This window comes from Corylus avellana, chromosome 10 (assembly GCF_965113065.1).
Source record: "Corylus avellana chromosome 10, dhCorAvel1.hap1.2, whole genome shotgun sequence".
Classification (NCBI taxonomy): Eukaryota; Viridiplantae; Streptophyta; class Magnoliopsida; order Fagales; family Betulaceae; genus Corylus; species Corylus avellana.
This window is the reverse complement of record NC_142499.1, coordinates 17,241,787-17,257,039: the sequence shown is the minus strand read 5'-3', so window position 1 is coordinate 17,257,039 and position 15,253 is coordinate 17,241,787. Positions and strand designations below refer to the sequence as shown.

At 33.8% G+C, this 15,253-nt stretch overlaps 2 protein-coding genes across 2 annotated transcripts; both read right to left on the bottom strand.

The window, feature by feature from the left end:
- LOC132162389 (Peroxidase superfamily protein) lies at positions 1 to 3,216 on the bottom strand. Its single transcript, XM_088511002.1, has 5 exons — positions 3,107 to 3,216; positions 2,284 to 2,435; positions 1,994 to 2,185; positions 1,744 to 1,909; positions 1 to 407 (listed from the first exon to the last, which is right to left on the bottom strand). Exons 1-5 carry the CDS (start codon positions 3,177 to 3,179, stop codon positions 1 to 3), a joined length of 990 nt encoding a protein of 329 aa, XP_088367128.1. The 5' UTR covers positions 3,180 to 3,216.
- Positions 3,217 to 11,369: 8,153 nt separating this feature from the next.
- On the bottom strand, positions 11,370 to 12,663 carry LOC132161685 (uncharacterized). Its single transcript, XM_059571860.2, has 2 exons — positions 12,281 to 12,663; positions 11,370 to 12,176 (listed from the first exon to the last, which is right to left on the bottom strand). Exons 1-2 carry the CDS (start codon positions 12,521 to 12,523, stop codon positions 11,580 to 11,582), a joined length of 840 nt encoding a protein of 279 aa, XP_059427843.1. The 5' UTR covers positions 12,524 to 12,663; the 3' UTR covers positions 11,370 to 11,579.
- Between the last annotated feature and the right edge of the window lie 2,590 nt (positions 12,664 to 15,253).

Below are 15,253 nucleotides of genomic sequence, written 5' to 3'. Positions count from 1 at the left end.
TTAATTCCTATTCACATAGCGGCAATCCTTTCTTATTTCTCCTTGATCTCCGGTGAGTGGGTTATTTTCCGACAACAAAAGCACAGCCCTAGCGAACTGGTCGTGGAAGTAGCCATTATCAGTAGCAAAGTTTTCTACGTAAGGATTTGTTGTTGGGTCGGAAACCAATTGTTGATCCACTGTGAGTAAGCCCTTGTGGCCTAACAGGTTCTTGTAGTACATGTTATCAAGTATCATGGGTGTTTCACGGTCGTTCCTTGCATAAAACACTCCCTGCGGGTCAGGATTTGGCGTTGGGCATCGACCTTTTAGGTAGTCGGCGTAGTTCGGATCCAAAGTCGGGTCGACTGTCGGGTAGAGTCTGTCTACGAGATTAATGCAGTGAACTCGACCTACTGAGTGAGCTCCTGCACGGTAAACCAAATTAAAGCTCGTAATTTGAAGAAAGTAAGAAAAAAAAAAAAGTAAAAAATTGCTATTCACCCTAGTGTTTGACCTTGATTTAAAATTGGATCCCAAATTCTAAATTGGTTATTAATTTCAATCTGGATACGCTGAGTTTCTGTTAACTAATTAAATTGAAGTAAAATAATGTAAAATATTGCAGTGAGATCTATCTAGACACTGAAAAATCCCTTTAAGATAAGTGTTAATTAGAATTTTACTACAGGAAGAAGTCCACAGAACGACGACATCTTCATAACTAGTTGTTAGAATTTTTTATACATGAGATATATCACATGCATTTACCTAAAAAAAAAAAAAAAAAAAGGACATAACAAAATTTTTCTTCAAATTGAATTAGAAGAATTTTCTCAAACTTACTATTAGAGCCGCATACAATTTTCACGTGCATTTTTAGTAAAGTATGTAATTCTTATATATATATACATATAATTTAGTTCATGTGATTACATCCATTTGCAATAAAAATTTGATAATAGCTCATTGTGGTATGCAAAAATAATAAATATGTCACTTTAATCAATTTCTATTTAATTTTCTTTTTACAAAAATCACTAAATGTCACATCAATACCAATCAAATTATAACACCTATGCGGTCCTTTAATTAAGCCCAAAACTTGATCGACTAGTTTGGAGGTTTCGCCTATGCGGTAGCGCAGTAGACGAAGGAAGGACTCAAGTGCTTGGACAAACCGTATCCAAGTACTTGGCAAAGGCCAAAGGGTTCGAACCCTGGTGATTTTCCCGGGTTTTAAAATATATATATATATATTGTTATTATATTTAATAGATTGAGGGAAGATATATATAAAGATGTAGCAAATTAAAAGAAATAGAAAATTACATTTTACCCTCCAAAGTTTGAGACAATTTTCAATTCGATCTCTAATATTTCAATTTTTGTAATGTACTCTCCCAAACTTTTAAGTTTTTACAATTCGACCAATTTGATCCCAAAATTCCCATATTGCCCCTAATTTTTAATTTTTTAATTTTTTTTATAAAAAGAAAAAAACACATTGGAGGTGCAAAAATAACCAAATGGCCAAAGGGGTGGCCAGAATTTTTTAAAATTTTTTATAAATTTCTTTTTTTAAAAAAAAAATAGGGACAATGTAGTAATTTTGGGATAAAATTGGTCGAATTGCAAAAAATTGAAAGTTTAGAGGGATGCATTATAAAAATTGAAACATTGGAGGTCGAATTAAAAGTCGTTTCAAACTTTTGGAGAATAAAATGTATTTTTCCCAAAAAGAAAAGAAAGCATGAGGGGTACCTAAAAGAGCAACCGTTCCCTCAACATCGATTCCAATGGATTGAAAGCGGGAAAGCACGAGTGAAATGTTATCATTGTGATCAGGGATGTAGTCTTCAACCACCGTCGCATAACTCTCAATGCTATCCCTCCTCCCTGTTTTCATTTCAATTCTTGGGCCTCCCAACTGTAATTAACCGATCGACAATAATAATACCGTGAGAGAGAGGAACAGAGAGAGAGAAAGAGAGAGAGAGAGAGACGTACGTACCATGACAATTCCATCTCTGGCGGAAAGAGAGACAATATCAGCACAAGAAACAGTCAAAGGGCACTCCTTCTCAACTGCATCTTTGATTGTATTAACGTACTTGAAATTCCTCATCCCAAAGCTTCTCGGAGATTCCTTCTCTGATTCAATGGCACCTTTCACCGTCTCCAGCAGCACAGATGCATCGCATGACTACATGCACCAACAACAATTAGCTTGTTATAATTAATTAACAACTCATGACGAACAAATCTCATCATATGTAAAGGAATATGGCAGACAAATTATACCTTAACCATGCAATCATGGAAGAGATTTCTAATCCATGAAACGGCTGTGTTTCCATGTTTGTCGTACAGCTTGGTGACTTCCTGTTTGATGATCTCTTCTGCGTTCGGGCAACTCTGGGAGTAGTAATTTAGCTGCAGATCATCGCCTTTTCCTGTTTCAAAAAAATAAAAATGTAGCATGCTAATTAATTTAAGTCACAATTTCTTTTCAAATTATCATGTGACATATTATATATATATATGACTTGAAAATAGTAGGGGTACAGTGTACAAAAACCGCCTCGCAAGTGCTAACAGCTTATAACTACTTTGGTAGGCGGTTATAAAAACCGTTAACCGAGCGGTTTTAAGATTATGAAAAAGTGGTTAATACCCGCTAATTGCCTACCCTTATATATATAATAATATAAATATATATTTTATATTTTATATTAAAAATATAACATCAATTAAACGATGCCATTTAACACCAAAACAATGTCGTTTTAAATACGAGTTAGGAATAGAGATTTATCATATTCATTATTTTTTGAAATACTTTGACCCAAAATTATTTAAATAAACCCAAAAAATAGGCTGAATAAATACCCAAAACATCTCAAAAAACCCAAAAACCCATATTAAAAAAAAAAAAAAAAAAAGTTATAAAACCGCCGGTCATTGGTTTGAATAACTGCTAAGCGGGGGGTTGCGGTTATTAAAATCCAATAACCGCCTTTTAGCTAATAAGATAAAAATATAAAGTAAAATAAAGATATCAAAAGTAGGTGAAAAACCAATGAAGATTTAAATGGTGAAATGAAAAAATATAGGAAAATGGTACCAAGATTGAACTGGAAGAGTAGCGGTAAGAAGAGAAGAAATAGGAAGGGTGGGCTACAATTGGTGGTGGCCATCTCTCTTAGCTCCTAAGCCTCCTCGACCGGCTCTTTGTTAGATACAGATTTGTGTGAGCAATTATCATAGGCATTAAGCCTTTTATATAGGAGATCTCTACAAGTGCAATATGAGATTCAGCCTCTCCACTACGCCACTTTGTCTGACCTTTCGGCTCTAGCCCTCACGCGCGTGGCCGCCCCACCTAAATTTCTTCTTTTCCGAGAAAATTTAATAGAAAATAATTAACATTCTTTATTTCCAAACTAATATATTAATAATATATATTTTTAGCATTATATGTGTTGTGGGTATTTTTATATATATATAAGGTAATTAAGCCATTGAATTTGAAAGGTTATCTGCATTAAATAAAAAAATAATATTCTTGTTGAACAAATAATGTTAGGTTGGATTTAGAATTTTATTATTTTTGGTATTTTATTCAATATCAATAATTTTTAGTGAGTCCAAATTAAGGATAAGAACAATCTATTTGTCATCTTATCTATCTCATGAAGAAAAGCCATTAATTAGTTTGAATCTCTCATTTTCTTTTAAGTTAAATTCACTCATTAAATAATATAGGGGTTGAGTAATTCATACTGCTCAATGATACAACTGTTGTTGAATGAAATTTAAATGGAAACCTTTTGGTTGCGAAAGGAAGAGGAGAATAAGAAAACGTACGATCGAAGAGAAGGGAGCCTTTGAAATTGGAGAGCCATGCCATTCCAAAATGATAGAAACCTCAGTGGAAGTAATTATATTGCAACGGAAACCATTAGTTCTCCCACAAAGGCACAATGGGCCAAATTCTAGCTAATCACTAGAGCACTCACATAGTCCCATTTTAGTCCTGTAGCTAAAAAAAAAAAAAAATACTTAAAAATGTTCCATATCAAACTCAACAAACTGGGTGCTCATCAAATTTACTATAATTTATCAATCTATAATTTATATGAATAAATTTCAATATTGTAGTGCCGATTGGTGCCGACAAGTTAACAATGGCCTCACGACTGCCTGTCAAGGAAAAACTAGCACAAATATGATAAGAGGGTTTAGAGAGATTCACTGGTTGTCCGATTGACTAGCACCAATGAGTGATATGGTATGATGTCCTAGTCAATTATTTATGCTAGAGAAGAGGGAGAGTAGAGAGTCTGTAAAATATATAACATTCCTTTCACTTTACTCTTTCTCCTCTTTATACTATGCATGAGATTCTTTTGAAAGTTGTGGCGCTGATCACGGGAGGTAAAGCTAAACAGAACGCACGCCGGCCATTTTTTATTTTTTAATATTAAAAAATTAAAAAACAAAAAACAAAAAATGTCTGGCATGCTTAGCATGCCGGTGTGCTGTGAATCACGACCCGATCACGAGGCATCCCTCTCTCTTGGACGTTAGAGACGCTGGAGTCCTGAGCTGTTATAAGTGTTGTCCGTACTTCTGTGTGAGCTGGAGAGGAAGGATCTTCTTCCCCGGGACCTTCACAAGATGACAACATAGAAGAGGGGGAGGGTGTTATTTTCGCAGTCAGTTCCTTCCAAGCTTTTCCTAGTCGTCGGCTTGTTAGGCCCATTTCCCAGCTCAAGGCCCACTTTAACTAAATATTTGTTGAGCGTTATGTGAATGCAGTAACTATTAAGTGGGTTATCAATTAATATAATCAATATTCCAAACAAAGGTACAGGTTGGGAGTGTCTTAAGCCAATCATATCAAGTTCTGAGTTGTAATGTACACATTCGAACAAAAAAGAAAAAAGAAAAAAATTGCTAGTCAATCCAAAATATCATAACTTTCTTCTTGTTTGGCCATAAGTTATTGTGCCTTATTTTATATAATTTGGAAAGTAGATCCGTACAAACCACTTCTGGAGTGACGATTTAATAACATTATATATATATATATATATATATATATATGGTCTATAAGTTTTGTGGCAGCTCTAGCTTGCGTGTTGTACAACTTTACTCAAGCTTTTTTTTTTTAAAAAAAAAAAAAAATTTGAGCTTGATTCTCCATTTGTTTAGCAAAAAATAAAAAGAAAATCAAAGTCAAACTCAAGCAACTCTATTGTTATTTTTCTAATTAAACAGCTCTATGGTTGTTCATATATATATAAATTGCATTATCCATTAATTGTAGATGTAGATATATTTTATTTTATTTTGACTAATCATATGAGCAATTGCTATTATAGACTTGCCACTTTTCCTCACTCTCAAGTTATATACAATTGTTTGATTTGATTCTCATATCATATAATATATATATATAGGGCATCAAAAGCTATTAAAAATCACAAAATAATATTCCCTTGGATCGGTCAAGATTAGATCTGATTATCTAGCTAAGTGCATGCTTCCCCATTGCACAGTTCTACCATTTACTTATTTATTATAAATTTCTCCAACCTTTCTTAGATTCAAGAGCAGATATATAGATTTCTTTTACATTTTTAAAGGTCAATTGCATTTTTTTTTCTGTTCAAAGTTTTGCTTAGCTTGATTTTTCCAAATTATTTTATACTTTACTTAAAATAACATTTTTTATTCACCCCGACGGAATTTCGGTGGTGGTCGAAGCACTCCTCTCAAGTTAAGGTGATGGTTTGACTATCCTCAAAAAAAGATTTTGGGGCTGATTGAACCACTTCTGCTATCTTAGGATAGTTTGGGCACCCCTCAATTTTCTTTTTTCTTTATATATATATTGAAGGATAATTTGGATATTTCGTATGAAAATTTGGTTTTTGTGTTTGTTCTTACCTCATTTCTCTATCTAGATCTCTCTTACTTCTCTGGTTCCCCTCACTTTTTTTTTTTTTTTTTTTTTTCATTCCAATTTTCTCTTTAATTTTTATTTATTTATTTAATTTTTCTCTTCCTCTACTCTCCAATTTCATTTTTCTTGCTTAGGTGGGTGGCTGTGAGCTTCATGTGATGTCTCTGCATTTTTCAGTTGGTCTTTCATTAGATCTCCCAAATTACGAGTCAAATCTGGTTGGTTGAAGACCACATGGGCTGCCTCAAGCCTCTTGCTCCCAACCTACACAAAAAGGATTTGAAAAGGCAGGGGAAGAATGGGTGTCTGTACACTATTTGACTGCACCCTTTACAATATCCGTACACGCAAGCCTTCGATATTAATAAAAGGGAAAATTTCACTTTGATCTTCTGAATTTTTATCCAATTTTATAAATTTTTCTTGACCTTCCAAATCTCTCATTTTGGACCCTGAACTTTCAATTACTGTCAATTAGAACCCTTAAGTTAATTTTAGTAGTTAAAAATACAAAAAAGGACCAAAATGTCCTTAATTTTCATTTTTTAAAAAATAAAAAAGGTTTTGAAATTTGAAATTTTATACAAAAGTCAGGGATATAAATGTCATGTAACGTTTAAAATCTGACGGAGGAGTCCACATTGAAAGTAATTGAAAGTTCAGGAATCCAAAATGAAAGATTTGAAAGTTAAGGAGAGTTTGTAAAATATAGTAGAAGTTAAAGGGGCCAAAGTGAAGTTTTCCCTTAATAAAATCAAGGCAAGTCCAAGTTGGGAGCACAAGCTTGGTCGCCTTTGCCTCGTCAAGGGTCACATCTTTCTGGTTAATTTATTTGAACCGAAAAGAATTGGTTCATTTCAAAAGAAAGGTTTTTCTAAGATCACCTGATTTTTTTTAGCAGAACTTTAAGCTCACACTTAAAGCGATATCAATCAATTAATAATAACTCGACTCATTTAATTAAATGGGTCAAACTCATCGATCATATTTACAAATTGTGTCAAAAATTGCCCCCATCTTCCTCGAACTTTGGACTTTTGCCTTCTGGTCCTTTCTATAGGATTTCGTGGTGTACTTTTCAATGGTTACGTCTCTCGGTCCTTGTTGTGACTTGTATAAAAACATTTTAAATAAGACTGTCTACATTATCAGAGGACGCACACTCATTTTGCTGCGTTGGGAGGGGAAGAGCAGCTGCTAGCGAGCACCGAGCTTCATGCTCTGCGTCCGAAATACTCAAAGCTCCTCTTCCTCACGGCAGCGGGTTGGGGCTCTGCAGAAAGCAACTGTTGAAAGAGGGGTGGGGAAGGACGACGATTTGTATGCCTTGTTTTTTTTAAGAGGTTAACTCTTGTTCATTTATTTTGCAAATCTATTATAAATTTAATGGTAAATTTGTCAATTTCTTATAACAAAAAATAGAAAACAAACGTAATTTTTGGTTTTTTTTTTCCTCGGCTTATGGGTAACTGATTGTTAAAGTATATAAAAAAATATGAAAGAGAAAAAGTAAGGAAGAAAGATACAGATTAAGGTGGTTCGGCCTATGGCCTACATCCATACGTCAAAACATTTTCTTAGCTACATATTTCTTTCCCTTGATAGAATTGTACAATAAAATGACTTATTTATAGTTGAATGAGGCTAAGAATACAATAAGTACATAATCAATATGTAACTTATGAGAATCAAGAGAGTTACATAATAAATATATAACATATGAGAATTATGAGAGTTACATAATAAATATGTAACATATGAGAATTAGGAGAGTAAATAATACATTAATTTAATTCAAAATAACTATTGTACGTTACCTTCAAATGTCTCAATACGCCCCCACAAACCCAACGGTAGATCACGTACGTCGAGATTTGGTCTTGAACATAAAATGGGCTGAAAAAAAATTGCTACTATGGCCTATATTAGAACATCAACTACTCTGACCAAAACTTGAACTTCGACAACTCTGACCAGCATTGGCTACTATGGCCAGAACATGAATATCGGCTTCTTTGGCAAACAACGACGATTATGGTCGAGACTTGAACATCAGTGGTTGTTTGGCCGGCATATAAAATACTGTTACAAATGTCATTTGTAACATAATTGAGAATCCATGAACAGACAAGATCATTGCATCTTTATCATTGAGGAAGATCATTAGGTGAAATTGGCTTCATCAAAATGATATCCACAAAACCCAATTTGTTTTTGGCACATAAAGCCATAGTGATAGCACGAATCCAAGTGCTATAATTATCTCCAGACATAAGAGTTGCAACAAGCACCATTATTGGACTATCCGAGTGATGAACATAATGAAGATCATTGCTCTTAAATGAAAGAAATCGCTTTAGATGATGTTTCAGTCATTGCAAAATTAGCAAATGAATAAAAATGGTTGAGGAAAAATTGAGTTTAGAAAAATCGTTGCCCAAGGCTCTGATACCATGTTAAAGTGTATAAAAAAATATAAAAAGAAAAAACAAGGAAGAAAGATACAGATTAAGGTGGTTTGTCTTATGGCGTACATCCACACGTCAAGCCTTTTCTTGGCTGCATCTTTCTTTCACTTGATAGAAATTGTACAATAAAATGGCCTATTTATAGTTGAATGAGACTAAGAATACATTAAGTGCATAATCAATATTTAACATATGAGAATTAGGAGAGTTATACAATCAATATATAACTTATGAGAATCAAGAGAGTTACATAATAAATATGTAACATATGAGAATTATGAGAATTACATAATAAATATGTAACATATGATAATTAGGAGAGTAAATAATACATTAATTTAATTCAAAACAACTACTGTATGTTGTCTTCAATGTCTCAATACTGACATTGGTTGATACTCTAATATGGAAAATTTCCTGACACGAATATGACGTATTTAGTTTACTAACATGGCATCGTGACATAAAAAGATTTTGTTAATTTTTTGAGAAAATTTTTAATTGGTCGGTATGGTTTAGAGTAGTGACAAACAATTCAGGAAGTTTAGAAAGTGATCAAACACAAATAATTCTAGCTGTTAGAAAAGTTGACCAAATCTATTATTGTACAACATTAACACAAATCATTGGCTCCGTTTGATAAACAGTTTTGCCATGATTTTGGCATTATACTATTCATCTTACTTTTTCATTTTTTTAATACTCTTATTTTTTACATCACATCAATTATTTTTTATTACTATTCAAATAAAAAAATCACTACAAACAATTTTTTTTTTTTTTTTTTAATTATTTTTTCATACCAAACATTCTTACTTTTTCACCTTTTTTTTTTTTTTAAAAAAAAAAACATTCTTACTTTTTTTTCACATCAATCACGTTTTGCTATAGTATTAAACCAAAACCAAAACAAAATCGTTTATCAAATGAACCTATAGTATTACACGCGTGTCATTTACAATATATATAAAACAAAATGGAGGGGCCGGTAAAGCATTCTCCTTTGGCCCAAGAAAAAAAATTTGAGGGGCTACTTCGTTCGGCTAAAAAGGGTGTTTCGGTCACTCCCAATTTAGTCAAAATGGGATGGTTCAACGAAACCTAGACCAGTTAGAGGGAGATGACCGTACTACTCCATAATGGTCTTGGGTGATTTAGTCACCTTTCATTTGGCCGAGATGAGTGGCTCAAACACTCTCAAATGATTTTTTTTTTTTCTTTTATATTACAAGACAAATTTTTTTTTTTTTTCATTTTTTCTTACCAAACATTCTTACCTTTCACTTTTTTTTTTTTCTTTTTTTTATAAAAAAAATTCTTACTTTTTTCACATCAATCATGTTTTGCTACAGTATCAAACCAAAATCAAAACAAAATTGTTTATCAAACGAACCCATAGTGTTACACATGTGTCATTTACAATATATATAAAACAAAATGGAGGAGGGGCCGGTAAAGCATTCACCTTTGGCCCAAGAAAAAAAATTTGAGGGGCTACTTCATTCGGCTAAAAAGGGTGTTTCGGTCGCTCCCAATTTAGTCAAAATGGGATGGTTCAACCAAACCTAGACCAGTTAGAGGGAGATGACCGTACTAGTCCATAATGGTTTTGGGTGATTTAGTCACCTTTTATTTGGCCGAGATGAGTGGCTCAAACACTCTCGAATGATTTTTTTTTTCTTTTATATATATATATAGTTTTTAATAATTTTTTATTGAGACGTTTAAAATATGATTGATATTAATACGATACATGCATTAACAGAGTATATCAACTTTTCTATCCACTATGCCCTATTTGTTTTTGTTTGCTTATCCTTTGGAGTGTTTAGTCACTTCTTAAAACCCATGAAACTATTTATCAAAACTCCAAACCATAAGAATCAATTTATCATTTACCTTCTTTTTTTTTTTTTTCCCTAATGAATCACTAAACTGGACTTTTTTATTTTTGGGTAAAATCCACTTAACCCCATCAAACTATCACCCCAATGACAATCTACTCCTCAAACTATTAATTACAACAATTTACCCCCCAAATTACTAAAACGATGACAATATACCCCCCAATGCTAGCAAAATGATGAAATTATCCTTATAAAATTTTCAATAAGACAAAAATGCCCATAAAAATTTGAAAAAAAAAATTAAATTTTAGTATTTTTGTTTTTATTTTAGTAAGGATAATTTTGTCATTTTTAAAAAATTAGAGGTACATTGTCATTGCTTTTGGTAGTTTTGGGGGTAAATTGTCGCAATTGATAGTTTGAGGGGTAGATTGTCACAATTGGTAGTTTGGGGAGTAGATTGTCATTGTGGTTGTAGTTTGAGTGTATTAAGTGGACTTTACCCTTTATTTTTTATTTTTTGCAAAACTCCAGTATCAAAAAAATCACGTTACTTTGAAAAACTTAACCCTTTTACCTACTCAAAGAAAAAAAAAAAAAAACCTTTACCCTAGAATTATTGGCCAAGTCCTGTAAATCTGTAATATGGAAGCCTCCCGGCCACTAGCTTCGGCAAAAGGGATGAGTGTCTACTGGCCTAGCGGTGTCCTCATCGTCAAGCCCAAACCCGATCTATATTGAGGTCAACGATGACAAAAGCATTTTCAACATCATGAGCCTGCTGGGCTAACCAGGTCCTGTCAGCTAGGCCCAACTGTCAAACAAGCTAGCCCCATCTTTCCTCCTCAGTTAGGGGTGTAAACGAGCCGAGCCTAAACGAGCTTCTTTTGTTTGGGCTCTGCTCATTTAAATTTTACTCAAACTCAAACTCGAGCCGAGCTCAAAGATAAGCAAAAAAAAATCGAGCTTAATAAAAAAAAATTTTTTAAAAAAAATTATCAATTTTTAATATTAATATGAGCAACTATTTGAACATATACTAATTCGAGCTTTATACGAACTGCTTACGAGCCTGATCAAGTCAAGCTGAGCTTGTTTCGCTTAATATCCGAACCAATATTTATATTTACAAAATGCCTCATTTAATAAACAAGTCAAACTTATACGAACCGAGCGCGAGCTCGCCCGTGAAGGCTACGCTCGCTTAACACCCTCCTCTCTCTTGGTAATTAAGGAAAGTTTTAAGAAGCGGAAAAAGAACATTGGCAACCTCGTTTTATATGTACAACATAAAACCAATTGTTTTTTCAACTAAGATTCCTGGCAAACCACTGATGCAACAGTTCTTGCCCAAAACCTTATATGTTTCTTCATATCATCATCATCAGTAGATGTCCTTGTTGACATCCTTAGATTCAAGAGTGGCGAATCGGATCTTCTTATAAACCATGCCTCCGATAAATATGGCCTCCGTACAGCTCCCTTCTGTTTCTCTTCTTGTTCAGTTTCAGTTTCGTCATCTTTCACTGCTTCGTCAATATCATTGAGTTTGGTGCTTTCTTTGTGCTTGCATACTCCAAGCCTCTGCAAGCCTGGGACTAAACTCATCATTCGTGGGCTTAAGTTTTCTTTCTTGAATATGAAGCCCAGATCCATGAACCCTTGAACTTCTTCAAGCTCCAGCTCCCCCAAGCTCTTGCAGCTCATGGATTTTTGTAATCTCCTCACTCCACCTGTCTTTCTAAGATTTTTTGACGTGAGTGATTGAGTTGATGGTGATGGTGATGATGATGAATCTGATCTGTTTCTGTTTCTGTTTCTGTTTCTGTTCCTGATATGATGCAATCTTGTCGATCTTCCCTTCTGGCTGATGATCATCCCTTCATCTTCGTTGTTGGAATATTCATCCTTTTGTCACAGCACCAAGAAGAGGGAAAAAAAAAAAAAGGTTTAATTGTAAACATAAACATCAATAATATTAATTGAAAAAGTATGGTGTCTCTTTTGATTACCATTGGGGAGCTTGGAGATGAGGCCAAGGAGATTTCTTCATCTGGAAGAAGTGACATGGCAGATGAAATTTCGTCATCTGGGAAAGGTGGTGAAGAGAGGCTGGATGATGGGTATCCAGGAGACTCGGAGATGGGCTTAGCAGTACTTTGAAGTAGTGAGATGGGTTCTGAGAAAAGAATAATTTGGTGGAACCAAAGGCGATCCATGGCTCCTATAAGGCATAAAGAGTAGTGATTGGCCATGGTCACACAGAGAGAGAGAGAGAAAGAGAGAAAGAGTGGGGGCTGAGTGGGAGGCCAAATCTATTTAATCAAACATAGCAGGGGAGATGTGGTTGTAGTGAAAGCATAGAGAATAGTTCCCAGAGAACAAAAAAAGAAAAAAAAGAAAAGAAAAGACAGAAAGCAGATAGAATAATTGAAATAAATGAATGTGAATAGAGTAATATGGGACAAACCTTGGACAATAGAAGATGTGGTCAGGACTCATTGACTCACCAAAATTCACATATTTCACATGTTAAATGACAATTTTGCCCCTCTTACCAGCAGGGCTGCTTGAGTTATCACTTAGCACCCTATCCGGCTATCCTTTTGTCTTTTCTTTGGAGTCTATCCTTATACAGCGACATGAATAGGTAGCTGGTTAAATTTGATCAATTTTACAGCACACAAGACAAGAACAGATGACCAATTATGATGCAGGAATCATTATGATCTGACTTTTGGTGGGACGAAAAAGGCATTGATTGGGTGAATGGCCATTGAGAACAATCATGTCCAAATGTTATATCCAATCATATTATTGGAATTAAGTGCAGTCTTCCAAAACTAATTACTTGGAAATTAAACACAAGTGTCAAATATATTCTTTTGACTAGGAAAGGATAGACATAGGGCGACTTGGATGGATAAGTTCTTCTTTAGTGACTGGTGGCTTTTAATTAAATCAAGCAATTCATGTAGATGATTATGGAGAAACACATTTTAAATGGCAAGTAGCTTGTTTTTCCCCAACATCTCAAGAGTAGAATCTACTCGGCTTTCACTATCTAATTGGTTGTCAAGAGAGTAGGTGGAGAGAAAATTAAAGGGTAAGAATGCTAGTAAGGGTACTAAAGTTTTTCTACAAGTTTTATTATAAAATGCCGTGATAGTTCATAATTAGTAAAATGATTAAGGGTCCGTTTGGAAGTGCGTCTTTAAAAAAATAATCTGCATTTTTAAACCAAATCACAATTTGGAGTGTTTGGGATTATGATTTTAAAAACACAAATTTTAAATTCGTGGAAAAATTTGCGATTTTTATAAGCTGACTGTGAGATGCTTATTTGAAAAGGTGCGAATTTAAACCAAAATCACGATTTTACTTAAAACTAGGGGTGGGCAAATTAACCGTTACCGTTTAACCGGCCGTCTACCGGCTTCGACCGAACCGATATAAACCGTAGCCGATATGCCGATATCCTTATCGGTTAAAAAAAGTATACCGGAATTCGGTCCGGTCCGGTCCTGTCCGGTTAAGCGGTTCTTATCGGTTAACCGGTTAACCGATAAGAAACCAGATTTATTTTATTTTTATTTTTTATTTTTTATTTTTAAGTCCTAGTCCCAAAACGGCGCCGTTTAGTCTTTTAGAGAGGTTTCCAAATTCCCACAAGTGACACAGGTCTTCGAATTTGTGTAATGGTGTTGCCCATGACTTATTTTCCTTTTGCTAAGTGACTTTAATTAGTTAATACTTTGTTTATTATTCATTAATGAATTTTATTTTAATTTGGGTTTGGGTAGGTTTGATGTTTTTTTTTTAAGTGATGGCATTTGATGAGATTTCTTTGCCTTTGGTAAAAGCATTTTTCATTAACTAGTTTTGCTAGTCTAATTAGCATTCATTATGTTAATTAGTCCATTTGCTTTGGAAAAATATATTTTATAATATTAAAAAAAAAAAAAAAAAAAGTTGAAGTGGATCAATATAAAAAAGCTTCAATTTTTAGCCCAAAAAACAAATATTTGGGTCCCAACAAAAAGTATTTGGTCCATAAAACAACTCATTTTTAATAAATTATTTTAGCCCAACAAAAAGTATTTGGGTTCTCAAAAGTCAAAAAAACTCATTTTTTGTTTTTGGCCCAACAAAATAAATCAATATAAAGCTCTCGGTTAAATCGGTTAACCGGTTTAACCGGACCGTTTAACCGTGTACCGTTTTAACCGAAATTATCGGTTAAAATTCTTATTGGTTCGGTTAATAAACCGTTTAACCGAAAATTATTGGTTAATAACCGATAAGGTCCTTAACCGGACCGTTTTGACCGATACCCAGGCCTACTTAAAACAATATTTGGCGCACTATTTACCTATTTGGCCATGAAATCGCAATTATATACTAATGTTATCCAAACACTCATTTGACAAAAAAAAAAAAACACTTCTTAACATGTTTTACCAAACGCCTATGCGATTTTAAAAAGTAGCGATTTAAAAAACGTAATTTTTAAAATCCCATTTATTAAAATCGCACTCTCAAACGTGCCATAAGCAAAAAATTTGACTTGTTAATTTAATTAGTTAGTGATTGACTTGTTAATCATACACTCTTAATAACTTTATCAATTATGAAATGCAAACGTCAGTTTGTAAGGAAACTTGTAATAAAGATGTAGTACCTCTAGCATTTTTCAAAAGTTAAAAACTTATATGAAGACATCCCGCTTTTTGTGCAAGAACAATTTGCACAACCTAACATGGGCGTTTTCTTCTAACAAGAACAATCACGGGTTAAAAGAAGGTCGTTCTACAAATCAAGAAATACAGCAACATGACATTTTGCGTGTGTGAAAGCCGCACCTAAAACGTGTTAGTTTACATAATTCAAATTTTTTTATGCGGTAGATAAAAAGAAGAAACTTGGTATGCAAAGCTGACAAGAAGATTATATTATATTAACGCAGGGTAAATTCCAAGCACTTG

Coding starts and splice junctions, on each gene's coding strand:
- LOC132162389 (XM_088511002.1), bottom strand. CDS start 3,179: ATGGCCACCACCAATTGTAGCCCACCCTTCCTATTTCTTCTCTTCTTA. Junction 2,186..2,283: donor TCCATGATTGCATGGTTAAG/GTATAATTTGTC, acceptor TGGTGCATGTAG/TCATGCGATGCATCTGTGCT. Junction 1,910..1,993: donor CCAGAGATGGAATTGTCATG/GTACGTACGTCT, acceptor GGTTAATTACAG/TTGGGAGGCCCAAGAATTGA.
- LOC132161685 (XM_059571860.2), bottom strand. CDS start 12,523: ATGGCCAATCACTACTCTTTATGCCTTATAGGAGCCATGGATCGCCTT. Junction 12,177..12,280: donor CATCTCCAAGCTCCCCAATG/GTAATCAAAAGA, acceptor CTGTGACAAAAG/GATGAATATTCCAACAACGA.